The following is a 23,507-nucleotide window of genomic DNA, read 5'->3' as shown; positions in this document are numbered from 1 at the left end:
AAAAACGCATCAAAAACGCTGCGTCTGAACATAGCCCAAGTGGCGGAGGAAGATTTTGGGGTTAATTATTTTGCCTTATATAAAAGTCATTAACCTGGAAAGGATGTACCTTAACATATTTCCCAGCAAAATCCACTTTGAATTCGTTTTTGTATGTTTTTTGTTGCACCGGTAAAAATGGCAAGAAACTCTGACAACATTGTTTACAGCTGTGACCTAGGAGTGACAAATGCTTCCAGGGGTGATCCCCATGATATTCCCATGTCATTTGAGCAGTGTTTCCATCATTTTCAGATGTTTTTAGACCTTAAAAAGACCCCCGGGGGATCGCGGTAAAAATGCTCGTGTCTCCCATAGACTTACATTGGGCTCGTTGTTCTGTCCGAGTACCCGAGTATTCCAATTTGCTTGACCCGAACAACAAGCACCCGAGCATTTTAGTGCTCGCCCATCACTAGCCATAACCAATGTGGACATGTCCAGTTCAATAATGTTGCAATGCTTACCCATAGTAATGGAGGATAAAATGAACCTACCACGCTCCCCGACGCACGTTTAGCGTATCAGCTTTCTCAAGAGGAATTGCCATTGGAGTCCTGTCCCATTAGCTATTTATATGATAATCTCATCTGCCAATTACAGTGGAGCATGGTTACTGTTGCCCGCGTCATTATGATTTGCTTCTACCCACCAACATCATAGCAGCGTGCGTGTCGGGTAAATCAAACCCAGTGACACCATAGACACGCATGAGTCACATAACAGATGACCTGACAGTGCAGAAAGGCACAGGAGCGCAGCGTGCAGGCGCACATTGGCGGCCATATTTAAGAATTCAGCTGGAAACAGCCATGTATAAGGACAATGTTCTGGCATAAAAGGCATGGAATCGCATCGTAAGAAAAACCAGACTTGAAGGAATGGGGAGGGAACAGAACGAAAGCTGCTACCAGGCGCCAACAATAGGATTATATGTAAATAAAATTGTACAAAGTGCTGAGTGCCAGAGTCGGTGAATAAAAGTTATTAATGTGCACATACATTATGGTAAGGACTTGTGGAAATATTAGCAAATAATATGTAAATGAACGAATACTGACACTGTGTGAAAGGGTGTCAGGACAAAGGGAGAAATAATGAGCAGAAAAAAATAAAATATGTGAAAAAACGAAAATGAATAAAAAATAAGAATAAAGTAAAAAGTGAAAATACAAGTACAAGTGAGTGTATGAAGATGAGATACAGTAGATCTGTCAGTTACTGAGCTCAATTCCCTCAATATCCATGGGTGAATGCCATCTGGGCCGGGGGATTTGCCAATGTTCAGTTTGCTCAGACGCTGGCGACCTTCTCTTGTGTTACACTAGCTACAGTAGGGTTCAGTATAACAGCAGTCCAGTATGACTAACCCGATTAATCCCTGTTTTTGGCATAAACTATATTATCACATGTCACACAATTTACCAGTTGGTGCAGTAGATTCTAAGAAAACCACCAGACTTTGCATTTGTGATCTGCGGGTTTTTGAGTCTGTGTATTAGAATAATTGAAAGGCGGTGATCACAATAATAGCTGTGTGGAGATCAATCAGTGAGGGCAATCATTCTGTGAAGAGACAGGTGGGAATCCGATGACCCTTATCTAAGGGTGAGGCCAGGACATGTTGTACATGCATTTCTCCTTGAAACCCTGAGAAATATGGGTCGTTCGAGACATTGTTCAGAAGAACAGAGTACTTTGATTAAAAAGTTGATTGGAGATGGTAAAACTTATAAAGAAGTGCAGACAATGATCGGCTGTTCAGCTAAAATGATCTCCAATGCTTTACCATGGAAAGCCAAACCAGAGAGACATGGAAGAAAACGGAAGACGACCATTCAAATGGATGGAAGAATAGCCAGAATGGCAAAGGCTCAGCCAATGATCAGCTCCAGGATGATCACAGACAGTCTCACGCTACCTGTGAGGACTGTGACAGAAGACGCCTGTGTGAAGCTAATCTCTTAGCAAGAAGTCCCCGCAAAGTCCCACTGTTAATGAAAGACATGTACGGAAGCGGACACAATTTGCCAAAGAAAACATCAACTGGCCTAAAGAGAAATGGAGAAACATTTCATGGACTGATGAAAGTGGAATTGTTCTTTTTGGATCCAAGGGCCGCAGACAGGTCGTCAGACATCTCCAAACTCTGTATTCTAGCCTCGGGACACTCTGAAGACAGTGACGCATGGTGGTGCCGGCATCATGATATGGGCATGTGTCTCTTACTATGGTGCCGGACCTATTTACCGCACACCAGGGATCATGGACCAGTTTGTATATATTACAATACTTGAAGAGGTCACGCTGCCTAACGCTGAAGAGGATATGTCCTTGAAATGAGGGTTTCACCAAGACAACGACCCTAAACACACCAGTAAACGAGCAAAATCTTGGATCCCATCCAACAAAATTGAGGTTATGGAGAGGCCAGCCCTAACCCCGGACCTCAATCCGATAGAACACTTGTGGGGCGACATCAAAAATGCCGTTTCTGAGGCAAAGCCAACAAATGCCAAAAAATTGTGTGGGATGTAGTCCGAGCATCCTGGGCTGGAATAACAGCTGACAGGGGCCAGAAGTTGGTTTACTCTATGCAACATAGATGTGAAGCCGGTCTAAAAATCTGTGGGTAACAGCTAGTGATGAGCAAATTTGTCTGAAAAATGATTGTCAAACAGAAATTCGACACAAATATGGTGCATTCGGATCTGTGATTAGAAACCCGAGCAAAATTTTAAAAAAATCAAGAAAAATCGGTAACATTCGGTGCAAAGTGCAGGAAAATATTTGTGATGCCACAAAAATAGTGTGCAGAGCTCAGAGGCGCGGCGTGCTTGTAAGCACAACAGTCAGCCAATCAGGGTGCAGGAAACACAATGTCCTGACACTACGGCTTGTTTCATTGGCTGCTGAAATCACATGTCGCTCTCCATATAAATAGCGGACATCTTGTTTTAGCGCCATTTGTACATTGTAACAGCGCAGAGAGGCTGCTCCTGACGCTGCCACTGTTTACAGCAAGATTTCAGCTATTTAGTTAGGCCGTTGTATATCAGACAGATCGTGTAGCTAGATAGTGTCCAGTGCGGCTGTTACATTTACCTTCCCGCATTTCTTTTTTGGACATTACTGAGGTCCACAGACAAATCCAGCCGTTCACGGCTTCTATTGTCATCCATGCACGAGTATTGCATTCTAATTCACATGTAGCTAGTGATAAAGTATTAAACAGCCTGCTGTATCCCACCTTGTCATTCAGTGCTGTGGTGATAAAAAAACCTAAGGCACATATAAAAAAAGATTTTTAATTGCAAAAAGTTTGACAGCCCCGCACACATACACACAGCCCCACAGACCACTGCACACAGATACAGCCCCACAGACCACTGCACACAGATACAGCCCCACAGACCACTGCACACAGATACAGCCCCACAGACCACTGCACACAGATACAGCCCCACAGATCACTGCACACAGATACAGCCCCACAGACCACTGCACACAGATACAGCCCCACAGACCACTGCACACAGATACAGCCCCACAGATCACTGCACACAGATACAGTCCCACAGACCACTGCACACAGATACAGCCCAACAGACCACTGCACACAGATACAGCCCCACAGACCACTGCACACAGATACAGCCCCACAGATCACTGCACACAGATACAGCCCCACAGACCACTGCACACAGATACAGCCCCACAGACCACTGCACACAGATACAGCCCCACAGACCACTGCACACAGATACAGCCCCACAGACCACTGCACACAGATACAGCCCCACAGAACACTGCACACAGATACATCCCCACAGACCACTGCACACAGATACAGCCCCACAGACCACTGCACACATACACACAGCCCCACAGACCACTGTACACAGATACAGCCCCACAGACCACTGCACACAGATACAGCCCCACAGACCACTGCACACAGATACAGCCCCACAGACCACTGCACACAGATACAGCCCCACAGACCACTGCACACAGATACAGTCCCACAGACCACTGCACACAGATACAGCCCCACAGACCACTGCACACAGATACAGCCCCACAGAACACTGCACACAGATACATCCCCACAGACCACTGCACACAGATACAGCCCCACAGACCACTGCACACATACACACAGCCCCACAGACCACTGTACACAGATACAGCCCCACAGACCACTGCACACAGATACAGCCCCACAGACCACTGCACACAGATACAGCCCCACAGACCACTGCACACAGATACAGCCCCACAGATCACTGCACACAGATACAGCCCCACAGACCACTGCACACAGATACAGCCCCACAGACCGCCGCACACAGATACAGCCCCACAGACCACTGCACAGATACAGCCCCACAGACCACTGCACACAGATACAGCCCCACAGACCACTGCACACAGATACAGCCCCACAGACCACTGCACACAGATACAGCCCCACAGACCACCTCCGTCACACACATTCTCTGCCCATTAGACTTACATTGGACTCGCTACGAGTACCCGAGTATCAGGAGCTACTCACTAATCCCTATCACTGACCTGTGTGAATACCTCTCTAAGGTTGATGTCTGCATTCCTGGGTGAATGTGGACACCTCTGTCAGCAATGCCTGCATTTATGGGTAAGTAGTGACCTGCTGTAATTAAAATCACCACCTGGTGGAGGGCGGAGTGCTCGGTCAGTAAGCTAATATACGAGACAAAAAAAACTGACTGGCACATCCAGACTAGTGTGAATAGGTGTATACCAAGAGGAGCTACCCCACTTATACAATATACAAAGAAAGGTTGCACTCTAGCATGCTAAAGCATGTCAATGTGGAATATGTGAAATTTGACATATTCCACATTGACATGCTTTAGCATGATAGAGTGCAACCTTTCTTTGTATACTTTGCCTGCTCCAGTCACGCAAGTTGTGTGCTCATTTCTGCCATTCGCACCCCTCTCATCGACTTGCATTGATACACGGTGGAATTCCACCCTGCACATGTTGCGGCGACTGTGGCAGCAGCAACAAGCCCTGATGCAGTATGTCATGTCGTATAGCCTGGGCCAACACAGTATGCAGATGGCGCATGTCACATTTACAGAGTGCACACAGATTAAGGACCTCTGCACCCTTCTGCACAGTTTTGAAATGGCTACTAAGATGGTTATCACTGATGCCACCATCATCAGCATCACTATTCTGGTCATCTATATGCTGGAGTAGACTGAATAGCCAGCGGGAAGAGATGGTGGTCCCAGAAGAAGAGGAGGAAGCAGAGGAGGATGCAGAAGGGATAATATTGTCTTTAAGTTCAAGACTGTCACCACACAGGTGGGTGCCAAGGGAGGGTGGATTACTGTGATCGATGAAGGCTGGTGATAACAGACAAGCTGTTATTGAAGGGGCAAGATCCAAGGAACAAATGGAGGAGAAAGAGGTGATGGGCGAGTAACTGTCTGTTGTTCGTGGTTGGAGGGATGGGATGGAGGAAATGAGCCTCATTGTTACCCAGCCACCAACACAGCATGGGCTTGGACCTCATGGTAGAGACTGACATATGAGCGCCTTCTTGCTGCACTATATGCAACATGATCCCCGTATAGTTATGATTAGGAATAATGCTGACTGTTGGGTTGCCACTTTATTAGATACACGTTATAAAACCAAATTTTGCCAGATGGTTCGCACCCTAGAAAGGGAACAGCGAATGCTGGAGTATTGAAACACGCTTTTACACAACCTTAGGAGAGCTTTTCCCCAAGACAGCAGTGAAGCACACCGTTCACATCGCAGCTGTAGACTTCCAACCTCCGGACCGTCAATTCTTCAACGCCAAAACATTAGCAGCAGCGGTGGAAGTAGAAGAAGCAATTTCTGTGAGTCCTTTGACACTTTTTTAGGCCAACGCATAACGTGGGTTACTTGCTTATGTATTTTACCCAAAATATTAACTAAGACCTCTCATATTTTTTATGTGTTTCTTGCACTTTATTTTTCAGGGTGCAGTTGGGCCCATTCGGTCTTGTAAACTGTGGTGTCTGTTCACATGGGATGCATTTGGATAGCACTGGGCAGCCCGCCTGATCTAATAGTATGGGTGTAACTAATAGGCTGTTGGCCTGGATGCTGTGCATTACCATTGTGTGAACAGCAGAGCATACAAGTCTTCATTGTGCATTAATATACCAAGCATCCGCCCCTCCATACATTGGTGGGTTGTGAGCGGTTGTCTCATCGGTATTCTTGCACCTGTGTTGCCGCCATCCTAACTATATGGGCCCACTCACCCTGATAGTGCATTTGTTTGGAGGTCTGGGCAGGTCAGCATCTCTGCTTTTAGATGTGGTTTTGAACATTTGACTGAATTTTTATATCTACACATGATTTACACAAATTATATTTTCTTGTCTTAACTCTATACTATTTCACATTAGAAGCTGTGTATTTTTGTATTTATTTGTATGTATACATGATTGATTACCACTTCTGTCTCTGTAAAAACAATCCCCTTTAACCCCTTTCTGACATCGGGTGTAAATGTACGCTGATGTCAGACTCCCTCCTTTTGATGTGGGCTCCGGCGCTGAGCCCACATCTTTTCTCGCACATGATGGGCCAGAAACCCCGCACTTCAGTGACCCTGTCACGTGATCGCGGGTCACCGATGGGTTGGTATGACAACCAGAGGTCTCCAGCAGACCTCTATGGTTGTCACTGCCGGATCCTATGAGCGCTGCCCAGTGGTTGGCGCTCATAGCAAGTGAGCAACTCTGCTACATACAGGTGATCTGATCATTGCTTGTATGTAGCAGAGCTGATCGGGTTATAGCAGCTTCTAACCTCCCATTGAGACTATTGAAGCATGCCTGTGAAGACATGGGGTGGTCAGCGCGCACCCCGGTCTGCTGGCCGAAACGACATGGATCAGAGATCCTCCCACCGAACGCAGGCTCTCCCTTTAACATGGGCATAACGCTACTCAGACAACACACAGTGAGGGTAATGCAGTGTGGCAATGCTTTATTGAACCACAAAACAGGCAGAAAACACATAGAACAGTCCCAGCAAAATACCCAGCAGAGTGCACATTACTTAGTCTCACACTTCCACTGATTCGCTCTCAGGGTCGCTACCCCACCTGTGGCACGCACAGAGATGAGGTAACGACAAGCGTAGGAAGATGACAATCCATTCAGTCATAGAATCATAGAATCATAGAGTTGGAAGGGACCTCCTGGGCCATCTGGTCCAACCCCCTGCTCAAAGCAGGATTCGCTATATCGTCCCAGTCAGATGTCTGTTCAGCCTCTGTTTGAAGACTTCCATTGAAGGAGAACTCACCACTTCTCGTGGCAGCCTGTTCCACTCATTGATCACTCTGTCATAAAGTTTTTTCTAATATCTAATCTGTGTCTCCTCCCATTCAGTTTCATCCCATTGCTTCTAGTCTTTCCTTGTGCAAATGAGAATAAAGTTGATCCTTCTACAATGTGACAGCCCTTTAGATATTTGTAGACAGCTATTAAGTCTCCTCTGTCTTCTCTTTTGCAAACTAAACATTCCCAAATCCTGCAACCTTTCCTCATAAGACAGGGTTTGCAGACCGGTCACCATTCTGGTCGCTCTTTTCTGAACTTGCTCCAGTTTGTTGATGTCTGTTTTAAAATGTGGTGCCCAAAACTGGACACAATATTCCAGATGAGGTCTGACCAAAGAGGAGTAGAGGGCAATAATGACTTCACGTGATCTAGACTGTATGCTTCAGTTAATACATCCTAGAATTGCATTTGCCTTTTTTGCTGCTGCATCACACTGTTGACTCATATTCAGTCTGTGATCTATTAGTATACCCAAGTCTTTTTCACATGTGCTGTTGCTTAGCCCTATTCCTCCCATTCTGTATATGTTTTTTTCATTTTTATTGCCCAGATGTAGTACTTTGCATTTCTCCCTGTTAAAAACCATTCTGTTAGTTGCTGCCCACTTCTCCAGTTTATTTATATCTTTTTGAATCCTCTCTCTCTCTTCTCTAGTATTAGCTATCCCTCCTAGCTTTGTGTCATCAGCAAATTTAATCAGTTTACCCTCAATTCCTTCATCTAAATCATTGATAAAGATGTTAAACAATACAGGGCCCAGGCAGAGCCCTGTGGTACCCCGCTTGAGACATTCTTCCAACTGGATGTGCAGCCACTTACGACCACCAAGGTAAAAGGCCAGTTGATCCGAGGATCACAACCTGGCTTCTCCAAACGTATCCATGGTTCAACGATAGTCAATGGAGCAGATCTGTATTCTTCCAACCGAGGATGAAAACCCCTAGGTTGTTTCCTACCGAATGATAGATCTGAGTCCCTCGTGATGTAAAAACTATACGAAGTATATAGTTTTAAGTCTGGGGTCTGCCGATATGTGGCTAGTTTTCTGTTTCAGATAACATGATTTTAATTTTTTTTTTGTCTGGTCTCGCTTGAATATATGTCAATATTAAATAGTCACCTGATGACGCCTTTGGTGAGGACAATGAAAGCAGTAGAAATAAGAGGCTTGGAGAGTGAATGTGTTTACATCACCTCATCCTATATACTGAATTGTGGGGTATATGTTTTTTTTCTATTAGTCACCTTCTGACTAACATTCAGGGGGTGAATTAAGGGTATAGTTTTCCATTTGGAATTAATAAAGTTTAGTTTTATCCTTTTTTCAGCATACATGAGGAATGACAAGAGACAACCCATTTAAGAAAATTTAATTTTGGTTAAAACTATTCCAACATTATGAACATAAAAAAGGCTTCTCCCCTATGTGACATTTCTGATGTTTATTAACAGCTGATTTCCAAGTAAAATATTGACTACATTAAGAAAATGAAAAAGGCTTCTCCCCTGTGTAACTGCTCTGATGTCTAACAAGAAGCGCTTTCCATTCAAAATATTTCCCACATTCTGAACAGGAAAAAGGCTTCTCCCCTGTGTAAGTTCTCTGTTGAGGTGGCTCAGTGTTAGTCCCTGGGTTCAACTCCCATCAAGGACAACATCTGCAAGGAGTTTGTATGTTCTCCCCATGTTTGCGTGGGTTTCGTCCCACATTCCAAAGACATACTGTTAGGGAATTTAATTTGTGAGCCCCATTGGGGACAGTGATGATAATGTGTGCAAACTGTAAAGGGCTGCGGAATAGGTTAGCGCTATATAAAAAGAAAGATTATTATTAGTAGTAAGATTCCATTTCTGTTAATACATTTCCCACATTATGAACAGGAAAAATGGCTTCTCTGATGTGATCAAGATTTATTTTCCATTAAACATAAAGGAAGTTTCTCCCCTCTGTGAGTTATTTGGTGTGGAACAAGACTCCCTTTCTGGTTAAAAATTGTTCAACATTCTGAACATGAAAAAGGCTTCTCACCTGGTGAGTTCTCTGGTGCCTAACACAATCTGATTTAGTGCAAAAACATTTCCCACATTCTGAACATGAAAAAGGCTTCTCCCCTGTGTGAGTTTTATGGTGATTAACCAAATCTGATTTCTGGTTAAAACATTTCCCACATTCTGAACAGGAAAAAGGCTTCTCCCTTGTGTGAGTTTTATGGTGATTAACCAATTGTGATTTCCAGTTAAAACATTTCCCACATTCTGAACAGGAAAAAGGCTTCTCCCCTGTGTGAGTTCTCTGGTGTCTAACAAAATGTGATTTAAGTGCAAAACATTTCCCACATTCTGAACAGGAAAAAGGCTTCTCCCCTGTGTGAGTTCTATGGTGATTAACCAAATCTGATTTCTGGATAAAACATTTCCCACATTCTGAACAGGAAAAAGGCTTCTCCCCTGTGTGAGTTCTATAGTGAGTAATCAGATCTGATTTCTGGTTAAAACATTTCCCACATTCTGAACAGGAAAAAGGCTTCTCCCCTGTGTGAGTTCTCTGGTGTCTAACAAAATGTGATTTAAGTGCAAAACATTTCCCACATTCTGAACAGGAAAAAAGCTTCTCCCCTGTGTGAGTTCTATGGTGATTAACCAAATCTGATTTCTGGATAAAACATTTCCCACATTCTGAACAGGAAAAAGGCTTCTCCCCTGTGTGAGTTCTATGGTGATTAATCAGATCTGATTTCCGGTTAAAACATTTTCCACATTCTGAACAGGAAAAAGGCTTCTCCCCTGTGTGAGTTCTCTGATGAGTAACAAAATGTGATTTCTGTATAAAACATTTCCCACATTCTGAACAGGAAAAAGGCTTCTCCCCTGTGTGAGTTCTATGGTGAATAACCAAATCTGATTTCAGTGTAAAACATTTCCCACATTCTGAACAGGAAAAAGGCTTCTCCCCTGCGTGAGTTCTATGGTGATTAACCAAATTTGATTTCAGTGTAAAACATTTCCTACATTCTGAACAGGAAAAAGGCTTCTCCCCTGTGTGAGTTCTATGGTGATTAACCAAATCTGATTTCCATGTAAAACATTTCCCACATTCTGAACATGAGAATGACTTTTTTGCTTTAGGAGCGGTTTGTTTTTTAATGCCTCTTTTGTGACATTGCTTTCCCTTATTACTCAGTAATGAATCAGAATATGGGACCTGTTTCATAGGATCAGATGACAGATCTTTGCTGTGAATGGATGATGATATATCTGGAGTAATGGCATTCACTTCAGTTGTATCTTGTAGGAGCTCAAGATCATCAGATTTAAAAATTGAAGATGTCAACTGTCCCTCTGATCTCCTGGTACAGTCATCTGCTAAGATAAAAAACAATTATTTATTAATAAAATATCCTTTAGTTTCATATTTTTGAACATTTCTACTTAAACTGTCCATAAAAATGGCAAGCTATGTAAAAAACTTTAATTATTTACCAAGACATTGACTGTTCACAGTCTAATAGAAAACCTTGTTGGATGAACCAGTAGTGTGTGGTGTTCAACTGTTTGTATTCGATAATTGGGAGGCAGAATGAACAAAGAAACGAATCAATGTTATGTAGACGAAAATAATACCAATTCTCATCTCACAAAAAACAAGTCCCCACTCAGGTCCATCATCTGTCAATGGAAAAACAGAGGTTCCCACACTATTAGTGGCTCAAAGGCTGTTGAAAAGCAACAAGGTTTCTATAAACCAATCCAGCAAAATCCACTCTCACTTCGGAGTCTTGCAGTGTGCGCAAACAACATCTAGGATCCCTGTAATTAGCAATATTATAGTGAGAAGAATCCACTTAATTTTTGGTGTGTGTCTCCTGGAGCACAATCTGGGCACTATGTTCTGGGTAAGAAAATGGCAAATGTGTAATTTTCACTCCAACATCCACTGCATGTTAATTTCCGGAAAGTTGCTGTAGAGTCAAAATATTCACTCCTCCTACACACGTGGTCAAAATTGTTGGTACCCGTTGTTTAATGAAACCCACAATGGTCACAGAAATAACTTTAATCTGATAAAAGTAATAATTAAAAAATCTATGAAAATGAACAACTGAAAGTCAGACATTGCTTTTCAGCCATGCTTCCACAAAATTTAAAATAAATAAAACTCATGAAATAGGCCTGGACAGAAATGATGGTTCCCTTAACTAAAATATTTTATTGCACAACCCTTGGAGGCAATTGTTGAAATAAACTGATTCCTGTAGCTGTCAATGAGACTTCTGCACCTCTCGACAGGTATTTTGGCCCACTCTTCAAGAGCAACTACTTCAGTTGTCTCGTGTTTGAAGGTTGCCTTTTCCAGACGGCATGTTCCAGCTCTTTCCAAAGATGCTCATTAGGATTTAGGTTAGGGCTCATAGAAGGCCACTTCAGAATAGTCCAATATTTTCCTCTTAGCCACTCTTGCATGTTTTTAGCTGTGTATTGTGTGTCATTATCCTGTATGACATGCGACTGAGACCAAGCGACATTGGGCAGCACATTTCTCTCTAGAATCCCTTGATAGTCTTGAGATTTCATTGTACGATGGAGATTCTAGACACCCTGTGCCAGATGCAGCAAAGCAGCCCCATAACATAACAGAGCCTCCTCTATGTTTCACAGTAGGGACAGTGTTCTTTTTGTGATATGCTTCATTTTTCCATCTGAGAACATAGAGCTGACGTGCCTTGCCAGAAAGTTCCATTTTTGTCTCATCTGTCCATAGGACATTCTCCCAGAGGCTTTGTAGCTTGTCAACATGTAGTTTAGCAAATTCCAGTCTCATTTTTTTTCAACAATGGTGTCCTCCTTGGTCGTCTCCCATGAAGTCCACTTTGGCTCATACAACGACGGATGGTGTGATCTGACACTGATGTTCCTTGAGCTTCAAGTTCACCTTTAATCTGTTTACAAGTTTTTCTGGGCTCTTTTGTTACCATTCATATTATCCGTCTCTTTGATATGTCATCAATTTTCCTCCTGCAGCCACGTCCAGGGAGGTTGGGTACAGTCCTATGGATATTAAATTTCTGAATAATATCTGCAACTTTAGTCACAGAAACATGAAGCTGCTTGGAGATGGTCTTATAACTTTTACCTGTAACATGTTTGTCTATAATTTTCTTTCTAATCTCCTGAGACATCTCTTTCCTTCGCTTCCTCTTGTCCATGTTGAGTGTGATACACACCATGTCACCACACAGCACAGTGAGTATCTGTAGCCTCTATACAGGCCACTCACTGATTCCAGGATTGTAGACACCTGTGATGATAATTAGTGGACACACTGCGATTTACACATTCTGTGGAAGCTTGGTTGAAAAGCAATGTCTGACTTTCATTTGTTCATTTTCATAGATTTTTTTATTTATTATTACTTTTGTCAGATTCAAGTTATTTCTGTGACCATTGTGGGTTTTTCTGTCATTAAACGAGGGGTACCAACAATTTTGACCCCGTGTGTATAGATTATAACCATCAGTGAATTAATTTATAACATGGAATCACTTTATGGGGATTTCTACTATTCTGGTTTTCTGTCATTTAGTTATATTAGGGCTTCTGCATATGGTGTGTCCAATCTCATCTGGGATCTGTTCCTGCTGTCCAGCTGGAGTAATCTGCTCCCTACTTCAGCCAATTGGAAAGTACCTCACCCTACTAAAGCGCAAAGCACATGGTCGGAATCTGCCAGATACAGCGCTGTTCTCCTCTGGTTCAGTCCTCTGTGCTCAGCTTGCGGATTAAAAAAACTGGAGTCTGAACTGAGAAAGTAAGTTAATGTGTATGCACAATGTAAGTGCATATTAACACATGGCCATTAACCAGAGAAAAAAAAAAGCAAAAAACACAATTATCCTAAACTAAAAAGTAAAAAATAAACTGCAAATAATGCATGTTTTACTTTTTAGTTTAGGATATTTGTGTTTTTTGCTTTTTGTTTTCAGCTTGCGGCTTGTGTGTTTGTTTCCTGCTGTGACTGTGGCCCGTTTACTGACTACTTTTGTGTCTTCTGATTCTGTCCTTCTAGTTCTGACCCAGCTACCTGACTATTCTTCTTGCCATCTAACACCACAGAATAGCAGGTAACACCATGGTCCAAGCCTAGGGGTCCCTGTGTAAGTCCAGATTCCATGTAATGGTGTTAAAGGACAATGAGCAAGGCAATCCTTGGGATATGGAAAGCAGAGAAGATAGAGCCAAGCATGGTCATGGTGGACATCTTTTGAGCTGCCAGGTGACCATGAACAGTGCTCCCAATACATTGTGTCTGCAAACTATTCCAGCTAGATCTGCATTCAAATAGCTAAATGGCGCTCCTTCCCTTCTGAACACTGCCATGTGCCCAGACAGTAGTGTACAACCGTATGTAGGGTATAGTGCGAAGCTGGAAAATAATCTGTAAGATCCATCTGTTTCCTATTATCCTTTGTGAATAATTCCAAACTTACCACCACATAAAGTGACACACGTCAGATATTAATAATGGGGCCTGATTAAGAACACAAAACTGGCTGCGGAAGAGGTTAAATCAGAGGATTTTGGACACTACTGTAATCAAACACTGTGACTATAGACAATAACATCTACTGAAATGATCAAGCTCCACAGTCTCCATCAGTAATAAATGAGCAGCTAGTGGTGAAACCTCTCTGGGTAATTAGAGTATGGGGCTCGGTGACGTCACAATCTAAACTATCGTAAGGTCCAATATTTTCTGTCAGATGTGTTTCATGGAGAAATATTACACATTTATAGAGAACTGTGTATAATAGTGCAGAGCTGAGATGTCTTAAAGGGAACCTGTCAGCAGGATTGTGCTCAGTAACCTACAGACACTGTCAGGTCACCGCCGTTATACTGATTACAATGATACCTGGTGATGAAATCCGTCTTGTGGTTGTTGTGTAATCTGTATTTGTTGTTTTCAGTTAATGAGATTCTCGTGCTCTGGGGCGGGGCTGTAAGCGGGGCTTTATGTTGTGCTCTGATTACATATTCCTCTGTATTGACTTATGACATGTTGTTGATCCCTCACTGACCCGCCCCCCATTATTACATAATGCATATAATAGCATTGATATTATTGTTGATAATGCCTATAATATTGTGGCTATTGTGAGGCTTAGAAAAAAATTACATCCAGCAAAATGTCATCAGCGGCGCCAGCGCAGTAGCCTCTATCTCTTACTTATAGATACTACTGCGCAGGCGCCGCCATCGCCGGTGACATTTTGCTGGATGTAATACAGATTAATATGTAATCAGAGCACCACATAAAGCACATAATACCTTTCTTCAAGTGATTTTCTATCTTGTCAGCACATTCTACGTACGCTGTCATTTGGCTTTATAGTCACAGATCTGGGCAGGTAACGGTCAGTGTCTCCTAATGTGAAGGAGAGAATGGCTACTGAAATCAATTATTAAACCTTATATAAGTCAGTTCAGATATGTTGTACCAAGATGGCGTCTGTGTCTTCAGACAACACCCTGGAAGGAATCCTTGGAATGCAGAAGCTGAGATACTGGATACCATATATGGAAGTGAAGGTGAATGGACCTATCATTAACTCTGTGTCCGGTATGACTCTTTAAGTGCACACTCGGCCTATATTGGGTCAGGTACAAGCAATCATATAGATCTTGCTTTAAGGGATCACCCTCACACTAATCCCAGGGAGTAGGTGGATCCTCCAGGTTGTAAGTCCTACAGAAAAGGGCTTTCAATGCCCAAAGTCATTTGAACATTTTTGGTTGGAGGAGAATGTTGTGGTCTAGAGGCAAAATGGTGATCATGGTAATATGGCCGGACTACACCACCGATAAAGCAGCCACAGCCGGTGACTGAGAGGAATCTGTGACTTCTCTGCATTCAGTGGTCACTACTCACCTGGGTAGTCATATGTGGGAATCTCCTCTTTACACCGCTCATCATCTCTCACATATGTCTCTGTAGGATTAATATGGGTCAGATCTTCACCCTGAAACAAATATTGTGAAAGTCACAGACAGATGGAGAAGTCCCATCTATGATCAGCTCTAATCCTGCCATCTCCACCGTTCTCATTACACAAGTCAAAACATATAATACTGGTGGATAAAACAAGACTGAGCACAAGACCTTCACAGCCGTCTACACATCATAGGGGAGATCTCCTGACACCTTCTCTCATCTACCTGATGATCCTGAGGAACACTGGGATCTTCTTGGTTACCGTCCTGTGGAAGAAGAGGACGGGGACATCTCTCTGGTGTTGTCCTCTTACTGGATAGATCTGGAGGAAACACATACAGGGACTGAATTCATTCTCTACATACAGATAATTATAGGCCGTGTGTATTTAGTCTTGTCTATTACCTGGTGATGTGAGGGGCTGGGGAACCTCCATTATGACGTTCTTGTACAGATCTCTGTGTCCTTCTAAATGCTCCCACTCCTCCATGGAGAAATAGACAGCGACATCCTGACACCTTATAGGAACCTGACACATACAATGATACCGTCATCCCCTGATCCCTTCATAGTGTTACTGTATAATGTCCCAGCATTCCCAGCAGTGTCACCTCTCCAGTCAGCAGCTCCATCATCTTGTAGATGAGTTCTAGGATCTTCTGGTCATTGATGTCCTCATGGATCAGGGGGTGAGGTGGAGGCCCCGTGATTGGGCTCAGGGGTCTGCCACATCCCTCAGATACAGGGCCCTGACAGCGATCACTAGAGGTCTTCTTCACCACTGTGTAATCCTGGTTATGGAGAGACACATTAATAAATGTCACTACAGACATTTCCAGAGTCCTCACCTCTCCAGTTCTGTCCATCTGTTATTCCCATAGATAAGAATGATGTAATGTGACGTCATCAGAATCTCTCACCTCTCCAGTGAGACGGAAGAGGATCTCTAGGGTGAGGTGTAACATCCTCTCCGCCATCTTGTCTCTGTCCATATCCATCCTTGATAGGTAAATCAGGAAAATTTTCTTTTGTAGAAGATCTTCACTGAGAGGATCCGATATTGTAGAGATCTGAATGAGAAGAAGATGATCTGATGTAACATCATAAGAATCCTGTGTAATAACACAATTACTGGAGATAATAAGGGAAACATATGAGATTTATTATCTTACAGGGTTTAGTTTTCTTCCCTGACATCTACTATTAAAACCTATATATTTAGGCCACAGACAACAAGCAGTTTCCTCCTCGGAGTCGGCAGCTGAACACGTTCCTCATAGACTCATCTTCCATAACGCTAATTCTCGTCTCATTACCGACACTGGAATCGGCATTAGCAATACTGCAGGAGATATTCATTACACGCGACATGAGAATTAACTCCTTCATGATGAGGACGACATCTTCATCTTCTACTACGGCTCTAGAGACAGATTTGGCCAGAGTCGGTCACTGCCTCCATCCCCACCGGCCGTCTATATGAAGGTTTCCCGCAGGGCTGTGGAGTCGGAGTCGGAGTCGTGGAGTCGGAGTCGGAGTTAGTTTTGGTTGGAGTCGGTAGAAATGTACCGACTCCAGCTTTAAAAAAAAAGTATATATATTTCATAATTGAACTTTCATATTCAGGCAAAGATAAAAATGCTCCTACCAGAGCTTCTAATCTAAAGAGACATTTACAGCACTTTCATCCAGAAGTACTGAAAGCAGTGGATGAGAAAGACTGCATCCAAACCAATGAACCAGTGCCCAGCTCTTCCAGCCAAACAAAGGAGCAGAGAACTTTGCAGCCATCAGTTGCAAGATATTTTGTCAGTGACAAAGTTACTGTGACAATGACAGTAGATACATTTAAAAAACAGATCAGAGAGCTTGTTGTAAAGGATAGTGTGCCTATTTCATTATTTTCACGACCAGCTTTTATGTGTCTGAATGGGGAAATGGCCCGCAAGCTTGGTGTTTCTCTGGAGAGAGAGAGTATTAGAAAATTAGTAATCGAAGAAGCTTTTAAACAAAAGGAAGAACTTAAAAAAACTCTCAAGGGACGCTTTCTGTTTCTTAAAATGGATGCCTGCCCACGTCACAGAGTGAACTATTTTGCCATCAATGTCCGATTTGTTTGTGACAAAAATGAAATAGTTACCAAGACATTGGCAGTAAAAGACACCAAAGCTCATCACACCAGTGAGTTTCTCCAGGTCTTGGTGGAAAAGGTTCTGCAAGACTATGAACTTAAAAAAGAGCAAGTTCTTTCTGTCGTAACTGACAATGCTTCAAATATGATAAGTACTATTAAGCTAATGAATGAGAGTAATGATGGTGACCAGCAGCTAGAAGAACATTCTGGGTCCACAGACACAGAAATGTTTGAAATAGAGGAACACAGTATTGTAACTGAGGAGCAAACTGAAGTTGCTTCAGATGAACAGCAACATGATAGTTTAGATGATCTTGTTGAAACTGTGTCAATATGTTCTTTCATTCATCACATGCGCTGTGTTGTGCATACGCTACAGCTGGCTATAAGAGACAGTCTGCAAGAAGGACATGCTGCTGCACTGATTGGCAAGGTGAGAAAATTGGCTATTGTTGCCAGAACCCCTAAAGTTGACTCAATTTTGAAGAGACGTGCTGGAAAAGGGGCAATTATTGATCAAGCCACACGATGGGGCATTACTTACTTAATGATTCAGCGCTTGGTTGAACTGAAAACCTTTCTTGTAGACATGGCTAACCCTCAACTGACGCTAAATGAAAGTCAGTGGAATCAGGTGACTGAGCTGGAAAAATTGCTGGAGCACCCATTTACAGTGACTAAAAAATTACAAGCAGAGGACTTAACTCCAGGTATTTTCTTAAAGGAGTGGAAGAACCTGATGTTTCGCCTGTCCCAAAGAGGAGGGTTAATTGCAAGTGGCATTGCTACATCAATGAAACGGAGAGAGGAGCTACTATTACAAAATAACATTCTTTTGGCAGCTGTTTATGTAGACCCAATGCATCGGATTCTTCTAGATGATCAACAGCTAAGTAAAGGAAAAGAAGCTCTGTTTGAAATAGCAGTAAGGATGAAAGGGTTGCAGAACAGTCAGGAGGAACAAGAAGAATTTGGTCGTCCTGCCACATCTTCACCCTCATCATCAACTGATGAAGAATTTAATTTCGAAAAATATTTGGATCACAAGGACCGTGCAAAGCGTTCCCGCATAGAAGAGTCATCCCCATCAAGGAACACAGCCAGTACATGTCAGCAGAATTTTTCATGTGCACTAAAAGAAATTGCGAAATTTGACGGTTCATCAAAAATAACAGTGCAACAAGCGATTCCTCTGTATCCTGACATTGTCAGAGATGTTGCCCGAGTGGTTACTGCTTTGCCACCAACACAAGTTAGTGTAGAGAGGTTGTTCTCTGCTCTCAAAATAATTAGATCAGATTTGAGGGCATCCATGAAGGAGGATCTGACAGAGGCAATACTTTTTCTGAGGACAAATTTATAGATTTCTTCTTATTAACTGCATAAAAGTGTTTATTGCATATTTACTTACAGTTTAGAAAAGTTTATAAAAGTTATTTGCTATATTCTAATTGTATTCTAATAAATGTAGTTTTTGCTCTAAGTGGTCTGATTACTTATATGATGGTGAGAAACTGAATAAGCACGATGTTTAATATTTTACAACAGTAAATTTGTTGTTATGAATTGGCCATTTATGAAGGAGTCGGAGTCGGAGTCGGAGCCGGAGCCTGATAAAATCCAGGAGTCGGAGTCGGAGCCTGATAAAATCCAGGAGTCGGAGTCGCAACTGTGGCTTACCGACTCCACAGCCCTGGTTTCCCGTCTTCCCCGCACTGGAATCTTCTATCGACGTTAGATCTCAGCTCTGAGTCACACACAGAAGTTTGAGGCTTTTAGAAAAGATTTTTAGTTTCCACAATCACAACGGACAGAAATGATCTGATGCCAAAGTCTCCATCTACAGTGATTTATGGGGATTATTTCTGGCCTTAGGCTTTCCCATATTACAGGAAAAACTCCAGAAAAAGCCGATATTAAAATGATTCTAAAGAAAAATTGGCTCCAACAATTCTTGTAAGAAGAAAAAAAATATGCAAAAAGCAGAAGACACATTTTATAAATTTTAACATGTTAAACATTTATTAAAAATAAATTAATCTTTTTGTGTCCCAGAACATAGATGTACACCGCAGGGACAGCAAAGATGAGGCTGCAACAAAAACCCTGACAGTTTTACCACTTGCTGCTGTGAAAAGCAAACATGGCATCTAAGAAGGTGTGGCAGAGTTTGGCTGAATGCCTCCCGCCTCCAAGTACTCGATAGTATGGGGCGGCCTAGTTAACCCGATACTTACATGCCTAATAATGGTGCGTGGGCTGCAATGTATGAAGGTCTATTAGGCCGGGCCAGAGGCAGCGTCCAATAAGTTACCTTATAACGCCCCCATACACATTACACTAAAGTTCCATGAAAGCACTGATTTCGGGGGGTTTGGCCGACCATATAATGTATTTGGGGGCCTCCCGACAGATGATGTCAGGGCAGAGAAGGATCTGACATCCTGTATTTCAGAGGATAATCCGTCTGTTCTTCCTGTAGATAATCCTCCTCTAGAGGAGTCTGGAGGCGACTCTCTCATACAGACCACAGGAAAGCTGGAATATTTGTGTGTATGGGGGAGTCGGGAGAGATCGCCGTCTGCCAAATGACCGTTCAGCCAACTCTGATCTCATGTGTATGGGGCCGTTAGTATTACACTGACAGGCAGTGATGATACACGGCACTACAGTAGTACAGGGCATCACCGGAGCCATCAGAGGCTTGTATGTTGTGTGATCGCACTGATCAGAGGGGTTTAAAAAAGGTTTAAAGTGGAAAAAATATCACAGTTTCGCCAACAAGAAATATCTGTCACTATATGGAAAGCAGAGTCACTGCACAATGTTAGTTACGTCACGTCCATAACTACTTTATTATACTCTATTATCCTGTACACAGTGGAGTAGATAGAAATCACAGATCACACAGCAATAGCTGGAATTGGGCCCTCCAACATAATGGAAAAAAAATCTATTTATCTATCTCTCTATCTATATACACGGTTCAAAAAAATAAAGGGAACACTTAAACAACAGAATATAACTCAAAGTAAATCAAACTTCTGTGAAATCAAACTGTCCACTTAGGAAGCAACACTGACTGACAATCAATTTCACATGCTGTTGTGCAAATGGAATAGAGAACAGATGGAAATTATTGGCAATTGTCAAGACACCCTCAATAAAGGAGTGGTTCTGCAGGTGGGGACCACAGCCCACATCTCAGTACCAATGCGTCTGGCTGATGTTTTGGTCACTTTTGAATGTTGGCTGTGCTTTCACACTCATGGTAACATGAGACGGACTCTACAACCCACACAAGTGGCTCAGGTAGTGCAGCTCATACAGGATGGCACATCAATGCGAGCTGTGGCAAGAAAGTTTGCTGTGTCTGTCAGCGTAGTGTCCAGAGGCTGGAGGCACTACCAGGAGACAGGCCAGTACACCAGGAGATGTGGAGGGGGCCGTATGAGGGCAACAACCCAGCAGCAGGACCGCTACCTCCACCTTTAAGCAAGGAGGAACAGGAGAAACACTGCCAGAGCCCTGTAAAATGATCTTCAGCAGGCCACAAATGTGCATGTGTCTGCACAAACAGTTAGAAACTGACTCCATGAGGATGGTCTGAGGGCCCGACGTCAACATATGGGGGTTGTGCTCACAGCCCAACACCGTACAGGACACTTGGCATTTGCCACAGAACACCAGGATTGGCAAATTCACCACTGGCGCCCTGTGCTCTTCACAGATGGAAGCAGGTTCACACTGAGCACATGTGACAGACGTGACAGAGTCTGGAGACGCCGTGGAGAGCGATCTGCTGCCTGCAACATCCTTCAGCATGACCGGTTTGGCAGTGGTCAGTAATGGTGCGGGGTGGCATTTCTTTGGAGGCCGCACGATGTTGGGCTGTGAGCACAACCCCCATGGAGACACAATTGTGCCTTTACCTGGAGATAAATTCCCAGTGGGGGGCAATTTCCAAAATGCAATAACTTAAGTGGGGAATTCAGCTCTTTTCACACTTAAGGGATCTGTATATGGAGTCTACAAACTACAGTGGGGGAAATAAGGATTTGTTACGCTGACAATTTTGGGGTAAAGTCACATTTTTGTGAGGAAATAAAGTAAAATTGTCATTTTTTCCTTCCACATTGCTGAAATCCCTGTTACACTATCCGAATTCAGATATTGTCCTGTCAGAAAGGAGAATACAGGGAGCGAAAGGGTTAATAGGACTCACAGGAGGAACCGGCCCAGAAAGCAGAAGATCCAGGAGTGTCTGCCACATATATGACTGCTCTGTGCACAGGACCTGTGATGAGGTCACAGGAGGGGAGGAGTCAGGGGTCACATGATCAGGGGCCTCAGTGTGTGCAGGACTCAGTGTGCTGGAGCACTCCCGATAATCAGCTGCGTGTGTCGCGCTGTGTGATAGTCACAGCACCTGCATGGAGGGCGACACATGCAGCTGATTATCGGGAGCACTCCAGGGATCCGGGGTCCCGATGCAGCTATTCGGTAAGTGATATTAGCCAATAACAACTTCTCCGACGATATTCGCTCATCTCTAGTAATAACAGCTCAAAGAAATTCACCAAACTTTTCATTAAGTTTAATAGTAAGACCCTATTAAATATTGAGCACCAGCGGGACGAAGCATTGACAGCGGCGTGTAAAAGTGTGGGCGCCCCTGGTCAAAATGACCGTTATTGTGAGCAGTAGTAAGATGAAGATGAAAAGATCTCTAAAAGGCCGAACCTCTAAGATGACACATGGCCTTTGTATTTTAGGCAAAAATAATAATAAAAAATTATATATATATATATATATATATATATAGACATTTTTACAATTTCATAATTGCATAAAGGAAAAAGGGGCGATGCAAAACTTTGGGCACCCTTGGAGATTTGTGTACTGAGATAATTTTGACCAAGATTTCACACCTTAATTAGCTTGTTAGGGTTATGGTGAGATCACATGGTGACCAGGAGCTACAGTCTGAGGAAAGGGCTAAAAAGCCTTCACTAGACCCCTGTACAGCTGTATAATGAGGCCCAGGCTTTATAGTGAAGGGACTGGAGTGAGGGCCTGTGCCCAGGAGCTACAGTCTGAGGAAAGGGCTAAAAAGCCTTCACTAGACCACTGTACAGCTGTATAATGAGGCCCAGGCTTTATAGTGAAGGGACAGTAGTCAGGGCCTGTTCCCATGAGCTACAGTCTGAGGAAAGGGCTAAAAAGCCTTCACTAGACCCCTGTACAGCTGTATAATGAGGCCCAGGCTTTATAGTGATGGGACAGGAGTGAGGGCCTGTTACCAGGAGCTACAGTCTGAGGAAAGGGCTAAAAAGCCTTCACTAGACCCCTGTACAGCTGTATAATGAGGCCCAGGCTTTATAGTGAAGGGACTGGAGTGAGGGCCTGTGCCCAGGAGCTACAGTCTGAGGAAAGGGCTAAAAAGCCTTCACTAGACCCCTGTACAGATGTATAATGAGGCCCAGGCTTTATAGTGAAGGGACAGGAGTGAGGGCCTGTGCCCAGGAGCTACAGTCTGAGGAAAGGGCTAAAAAGGCTTCACTAGACCCCTGTACAGCTGTATAATGAGGCCCAGGCTTTATAGTGAAGGGACAGGAGTGAAGGCCTGATCCCAGCAGCTACAGTCTGAGGAAAGGGCTAAAAAGCCTTCACTAGACCCCTGTACAGCTGTATAATGAGGCCCACGCTTTATAGTGAAGGGACTGGAGTGAGGGCCTGTGCCCAGGAGCTACAGTCTGAGGAAAGGGCTAAAAAGCCTTCACTAGACCCCTGAACAGCTGTATAATGAGGCCCAGGCTTTATAGTGAAGGGACAGGAGTGAGGGCCTGTTCCCATGAGCTACAGTCTGAGGAAAGGGCTAAAAAGCCTTCACTAGACCCCTGTACAGCTGTATAATGAGGCCCAGGCTTTATAG

General features: G+C 43.3%; 1 protein-coding gene across 1 annotated transcript; it reads right to left on the bottom strand.

Annotated features, from left to right (window-relative positions):
* Positions 1-8,255: 8,255 nt before the first annotated feature.
* On the bottom strand, positions 8,256-16,505 carry LOC141082248 (uncharacterized). Its single transcript, XM_073566186.1, has 6 exons — positions 16,359-16,505; positions 16,050-16,229; positions 15,844-15,967; positions 15,663-15,760; positions 15,376-15,466; positions 8,256-10,808 (listed from the first exon to the last, which is right to left on the bottom strand). The coding sequence occupies exons 1-6, from the start codon at positions 16,434-16,436 to the stop codon at positions 9,403-9,405; spliced, it is 1,977 nt and encodes a 658-aa protein (XP_073422287.1). The 5' UTR covers positions 16,437-16,505; the 3' UTR covers positions 8,256-9,402.
* Positions 16,506-23,507: the final 7,002 nt, after the last annotated feature.

The sequence above is a fragment of the Dendrobates tinctorius genome, unplaced genomic scaffold (assembly GCF_039654945.1).
Source record: "Dendrobates tinctorius isolate UK_male_01 unplaced genomic scaffold, ASM3965494v1 ptg000017l, whole genome shotgun sequence".
NCBI classification, from domain to species: Eukaryota; Metazoa; Chordata; class Amphibia; order Anura; family Dendrobatidae; genus Dendrobates; species Dendrobates tinctorius.
The sequence above is the reverse complement of the archived record's forward strand: the minus strand, read 5'-3'. Positions and strand labels throughout refer to the sequence as shown.